Source organism: Petromyzon marinus, chromosome 62 (genome assembly GCF_048934315.1).
Source record: "Petromyzon marinus isolate PM22_M1 ecotype Great Lakes invasive population chromosome 62, UKy_Petmar_22M1.pri1.0, whole genome shotgun sequence".
Classification (NCBI taxonomy): Eukaryota; Metazoa; Chordata; class Hyperoartia; order Petromyzontiformes; family Petromyzontidae; genus Petromyzon; species Petromyzon marinus.
In genome coordinates this window covers 2,013,116-2,020,116 of record NC_133728.1, presented here as the reverse complement: position 1 = coordinate 2,020,116, position 7,001 = coordinate 2,013,116, and the positions used below count along the sequence as shown (strand labels likewise).

At 41.9% G+C, this 7,001-nt stretch overlaps 1 protein-coding gene across 3 annotated transcripts in view; it reads left to right on the top strand.

Moving 5' to 3' along the window:
- The first annotated feature begins 3,991 nt into the window (after positions 1–3,991).
- LOC142906244 (nectin 1a-like) overlaps positions 3,992–7,001 on the top strand; it is a 71,622-nt gene continuing 68,612 nt past the window's right edge. Inside the window, exon 1 of one of the 3 annotated variants that reach the window (XM_076053632.1) lies at positions 3,992–4,335. In XM_076053632.1, coding sequence (XP_075909747.1) covers positions 4,302–4,335 — 34 coding nt within the window. In that variant the 5' untranslated portion in view covers positions 3,992–4,301. The remainder of the gene's footprint in view (positions 4,336–7,001) is intronic. The other 2 variants (XM_076053633.1, XM_076053634.1) reach the window with 2 other exon arrangements.

Genomic DNA, 7,001 nt, shown 5'->3' with positions numbered 1-7,001 from the left:
CTGCGATGTGGACCTCTCTTCCACCAGTTTGTCGTTGATATGTACACAAAAAGTGAAAATGAGAGACATATATTTCAAACCTAACGAGAACCAACTTCGGGTGAAGAATTATGAAAACTTACGAGATGCCATTGTCTATGATATAAATTCATACAATATTGAACAACTGACCATCCTTCTTTACTGGTGGTCCCAGAATCATGCAAGAGAGGACACAAGATGTCGGGACATGTCAGAAACTACGGCACTCCAGGTATGTTTGTAACTTTCACCTGCAATCCAAATTGGCCTGAAATAAATCAGAGTTGCTACCTGTTAAAAAGCCAAAATAAATAACTAATCTGGAGGCCAGAGTTTTCCATCAAAAATGTATAATTCTCTTGAACCTCCTGAAACATAACAAAGCTAAAACCTTTCGTGAAGTGCGCTGCTACATGTAATCGATTGAGTGGCAAAATAGGTCATCGAGAGACAGGTTGTATCTGAACTCCTACACACATGGTACTCTTGGTCCTTATCCCGTGAAGCACACTGCATCACACGCTTTAAGATGCGCTTGCGCAGCCATCAGGGACACTCTTATTTCCGAAATTAGGAAGCCACTGGAGCTATGCGGTTTTATATCTAAATTGAAAACGAATTTATTTTAGAACTGATTTTTTTTTAGTTTGTTGTCCTTCCTCTCCGATTAGCACGGTTGACCCCGTACGGTACGAACATTTCAACATACAGGAAGTTCAAAATTCGTTAATTAAAAACTCAGAATATTTTCATAAGTATAATTAAAGATAGTGAGCTTAATCCTAATGATATTCTCGTAAGTTTTGATGTGACTTCTCTGTTCACGAGGGTTCCGGTCAATGAGTCAATTAAATGATTCGATACTCTGGTAATGAACACAGGTTTAGCCAAATATATCCCACGACTAGCTGAACACTTCTAGATTTAAAGCTTTCGTGACTGCAAGCATCCATACTCTTTGGATCTATTCGGTAAAGTCACGTAGGTAAAAAAAATAAAACAACACAAATCACGACGTTTCGGCCACAACACAAGCGGCCTTCATTAGTGAAACAGAGCCAAGCTCAGACTGCGACCTTTAAGCTGTGTGAGAGGGATTAAGGTGCCTCGACAAAGGAATTAGCATAAAAATTAGCATTTGATTGGCCATGATGATCAAGGCCGCTTGTGTTGTGGCCGAAACGTCGTGATTTTTGTTGTTTTATTTTTTTACCTACGTGACTTTACCGAATAGAACCAAAGTGTATGGATCCTTGCAGTCACGAAAGCTTCAAATCTATACGGGGGATCTTTGTATTGCTATTTGCTAAAGGGTCCGGTAGAGGGAGCTCTGATCCTCCATTCTAGCGTGAGGTTGAGAGCAGCTGAGGTGTGTGCGCTTCAGTCGCCAGCACGTTTGGGGTCGTACAACGCTAGCCGTGTCCCATCAATACCTCACCAACTCTTCTCCACAGCATCAGTCTCTGGACGTAGCCTATTCAATGTTTTCTACAACAAAAGTATCAATGTGCATTTCGCAATGCATCAATCGTTTAGCTTGAAAATGTAGAGAAGTCGTGATTTATCTTCGGGACCTTTTTAGCCAGAATCAAAAAAGATGAAAAATATGAATAGGTTTTACCCTTTCTGGAAAAAAACAGGAGGTGTTAACATGTTCAAACACCAAATATATATCTCTTTTTCAAGGAATGAAGTCTGCATTAATCACTCGAGCTATAAGTGTTCTGATGCTTGTGTAGACGATGTTCGGGACATCCTCACACACAAACATCACACAACCACGGGTTACGGGTCACGGGAGGGCTGCCGTGGTCGACATGCAATCCAATTATTGAGTGGAGGAAGTCTGATCGGATTGGCCCCAGAAGGGTTAGCAGGGGGAAAACCCGAGAAGGATTGGCAAGGGGGGGAAAACCCTGGGAGGGTTAACAAGGGCGAAAAGCCCAAGAAAGGAATGAGTGTTAAGAAAGGGGGGAAGACGAACTCTATAAGGGAGAGCATTTGGAGGGTTTGGGGTTGGTTTACGATGATCAGTGGGAGTATGGTGTGAGTTGCCTTGCAAATAAAGATCCTGCTTAACCATCTAAAATCTCCTCTTCACTTGAATTGCCTTCGTACTGTTCGCCTTTTCATGTTCTCTGGTCTGCTGACACTGGTGGTGAGACAAGGCCATAAATAAGGCTGTCTCTGGTGTAGGCCAATAAGTTTCAAGGACAATGCGTATATTAGAGCGTGTTTGTTTGCATGTTTTGCCACAAGTACGTGTGATTAATGTAAACTTGATGCCTTGCAAAAGGTATCTATTTAGTGGTTGAACATCTTAACACCTATTTTATTGCACGAAAAATTAAAACCTATTCTTAAGCGGTGTTTCCTTTGCTACAATCTACCGCTGCCTGAGTGGCAGTACTAGACAACCGAACTCCACCTAATCTGTAGTCTCATTTGAACTGCCATTAATTAAGCCATTGCAGGTGATAGAGGATGCGGGCTGTCCTTCCTGAGGGACACACGTGGCCACATTAACCCTGCACCATGATCCATAATATATGTTTTTGATTGAGTTAGATCGCGTAAATATGAATGTCGTTAAACCCGCCACCATCCGACACAGCATGATTAATATAGTTTGTCACGTAAACAAAACGTGCCAATAAGTTATGAGTTCAGCACACCGGTGTTGGAGAGGAAACCCACATTTACAATTCGAATATGACGTTTCACCGGTAATTATAACCAGCCTCATCAGGCAACAGCAAGAATTGTGTTGCGACCTTAAATGGAGGGGGTAAATGTGATGTCGCAACTTGTGAACCAATCAGGTGGGATAGAGACCGACCGAAATTCGGTTTCGGCGCCAAAATTTGGCAAATGGCCTCTTTCGGCATATTTTCGGTTTTGGCCGAAACTGATATTGACTTTCGGTCGTCATTCGTCAACCGAATATCTATTTTTAGAATATAACGCTAGTGCTACGTGTATCACACTGCCTTTAATTTCCGTAAATTTCGTAATTAGTATTGGCCAGAAAACTAGTTTTGTATAAAACCTCAACATTATCAAAATTAATTGAGTGCCCCAGTTGGCATGAGTGTTCTGCAACTGCCGACAGTTGTGTTTGGCAGTATATTTAATATTTCTTTGGTGTCCTTTTAATCTCATTCTTATCATTCGTCCCGTCTGACCAACATAGGATTTTTCACAGCATAAATTAATCCGGTACACACCTTCTGTTGTAAGCTTCAGTACCAGATATTTAGTTTTGTGTTTTTATGTACCGTGCTGAATCTCAATCGCATGTTTATTTTTTCCCACAAAAATGGCGAGTTTATTAGTTACTCCCAAATTGAACAGTATTTAAAAAAATATTGTTTGATCAATTTCAGCACTTGTGCTATTTGATTTCATTTTGGCATTCACTGCCCTATTGATTTGTGCATCATTTCAACCATTAAATTGCAGCATTTCTTTAACATGTTTAATCTCACTCCTCAGACTATCACCATCTGACACTTTGTTAACCCGATATATGAGCATCTTCATGAGAGAGGATTTGCGCGTTATTTCACCATTTTGGTCATGCCCAAGCAGAATATCCAGGAATGGGAGAGTTTTATTCACCTCCACTTCCATGGTGAACTGGATGGATGGGTTTTGCGGATTGAGATGATTTAGTAAATTAATAAAGTGTATCTGTAAGTGTATATTTAAATCGGGTCCATGGTAAACTAAAGATCTACCTCTAAGTGGCACGACAGTTTAGGGCAAACCATTTGATAAACTTAGCCGGTTGTTTATAACTTAAACTCCTAAACATAAGAAGGAAACAACTTAATACTTAAGTATGGATCATCTTTACAAGCATTATCATGCCTTTCTCCCATTACAGACAGACAGCGATATGGAATTTAACACGTTCAACCTTATTCGGAGATCGTTAAACAACGAGACAAATGACAGCTGAATCTCAAATAAAAGCCACAACCCTGGTAGCGACAATTAATCAAATCGCTAAGTGTGCTTTACTGTTCCGCCCATATGTTTCTGACCACCCCCACTAGCCCAGCGCATCTCTTGAACGATGTTTTCCGTGTCTCCCTGGTTAATGAGTGACGAGGGTTTATCAATTAAGGAGGCGCGTGGTTAATCACACAGTCCCAAGTCCACGGCGCTGCCATGAGTCCGAGTGAGCTCGGGTGGTGCGCGTCGTGAAAACCAGTCGACCTCCAGGCAGGCCGGATGAGTGGAAATTCAAGAACTTGGTGCTGCCCGTGTGAAATATGAAAGGGCCGTTTCGGCTATTGGTGCTTTACGGTAAGCCTGCTTTGATAAACTCACGACTCCATGGGATTTTCATTTCACGTGGCTCTACAGTTTAGGCCCTCCAACAGATGTCGGTGTTTTAGTGAACTTATTGTACTGGAGTGATGGGGCTTTTTTCAGTGCAGTTCCCGAACTTTGGAACGGTTTGCTTTAGCTAGTAAGACAAACAGAGTCGTGAAAAATATTTGAATATATTTAAGTCTGTCTTGAAATCTCACCTCTTTAAACTCGCCTGTACTCTACCGCCGAGTCCTGGCTGGTTACCCTGCAGGATTTGTTTATTTCCTGCTTTCCATCCACGGTGGTGGCGCATTGGGATTCATGGATTAAATGCGCCACTTTACAAATGTAAATTATTATTACAAAGCTGTTCTAAAATAAATCCCGACCCCAACTTTCTAACCTTCTTTACATAATTTTTTTTATTTAAAAGCTAAATTCTGTTGTTCACATTTCATCGGCATTGTAGTGTCTATGTTATAACGTGTGCATCTGGTTAATCTATTGAAGGTGGATTGTTCCATCTCTGGACCATGACAGATGGTGGTGGCTTGGGAAGGCGTTCATCCAGAAGTGGATTTATCAAAGCTGATTACGTTAAGATTTCATGGAGTGCCAATTACTGACTGTGATGAAGCTTTATAATAAAAGTAAAGTCCGTTCTACTATTACCTGTGTTGTTTTCATTATGCAAATTGGATATAACGCGATTAATGTATTCGGGAACACATTTTAATAACGCAGATGCGAATTGGATATCACCCGATTGAGTGAATGGAACTACGTCGCATGAGTAGGAATAAATGGCCGTACGGCTCCCTGGGCATAGCATCACACAAGGTGGGATGCTGCTGGATGCTTCTAGATGCTACCCACGTGCCTCAGTCTTTGTTCAGCCTGTGTCCGTATCTCATGTTATCGCGGACTGTGCCTTACCCCCTATATTTTATATTATAGCGCGATTTTTCAATAACGGCGTGTTCTTCTGGAAGGCAACTACTACCGCGTTATAGGAGAACACAGCTGTATTTAGATCACACAGAGATCACCCTGGGTGCTAACTCCAATCCCCCCCCTCCCCACCGTAGATTACGAGGTGGATAGTCGCTGTTTGTAAAGGATGTTGGTTTATGACCCAGCTGTACATATTCTTAAGTGTCGTCCACTAGTAATGTGCGGTGGGGCTCATCTCCTGGTTCTCTCGTAGCTGCCGCATGAAGCCAAAACTCCCATGAGTTGCCATTAAACAAACATCCCAAAGCGGTGGTGGTGGCTATGCACGTGCAATCCAGCACTGTGGATGGGGCGAGGGTTGGTGGATCACAGAAATGTTGTGATGTGAAACTCACTACCCATGGGTGTCGAGCCGACATACCCTGGCTCACTAGAAACTAAATTAAACTACGAAACTAATTTAATTGTACTGTACCAGGACACACTGAGCTATTTTTTAGAAGCAACCTGTAAGTTGAACTTCTTGTATTTATGTTGAACTTCTTTCGCACTGTACGTAGCCAACCGTGCTAATTGGAGGTGCGGGGGAAGGACAACAAACTAAACACAAACAGCAGTTATACATAAATTAGTTTTCCATTTTTATTTAAAAGTGCATAGGTCCAGTGGCTTCCTAATATTGGAAGGAAGAGCGTTCCAGATGGCCACAGAAGTGCATCTCAAATCATGTAATGTGATGTGATTTCCGGGAGAAGGGACAACATTACCATGTGTAGGAGTTCACAAACATCCTGTCTCTCGATCCACTGCTGGATGAGGCTGTTCCTACGCCATGCGGGTCGTGATGGTTATTTGACCATACTTCACCACTCTGGTCAGTACGGGTTGGTGAAGGTGGGGGAAGTACAGGACAACAATGGATTTGCTGCACTGCCCTCTGCTAACCACTGCCTACAACAACAGATTGTTACGCATGGTAACACTATAAACTTTTTATTTTACCAGGTAAGGCCCACTGAGCTGTGTAGGTCTTATTTAGAAGTGACCTGGCCACAAATGATAGCTAAATTAAATGGCTTATTAAGTAGACATTTATTGCAGGCAAATACTCTAAATGCATGATGATACCAAATGTGAAGGGAAATACTGGATGGAGGACCCAGAGGTAAAATCCATCCGACCACGGGAGGAGAGAGAGAGAACATGCAAACTCCAAATATATAGCAGGCGTCAGGGTCGGAATCAAACCCACGATCTCCTGTATACCAGGCGAGGTAGTTAACATCTCGCTACCGCGACGTCCACGACGGCGAGATGGTGATAACCCATTCAGGCTCTATCCCACTTATTCAGGCTCTAATCAGCTTGGCTTTCATGATCTTACGGAGGTAGGCTCATGCCGTGTTAAATGCTCATAGGGGTATAGGAGCTCATTATAGCGTTCTTGTCATACTAAGAATTATATATCAGTGTAACTTTAAAACATACAATGCAGTATGAAGAAAAGTTGAATTAAGGTATAAGTGTGATCATGTCTGTGAAGCAAAGGTGAGCAGATATTACACATTTCCAGTATTACCAAGTACAATCGTAGTTTGTTTTACCCACATACTACTCTTAAACCTAAAAAAATATATACGATGGTTTTACGATACGGGCATTGCATGATATGCAATTTTTATTTTTCAACTATACAAAGCATA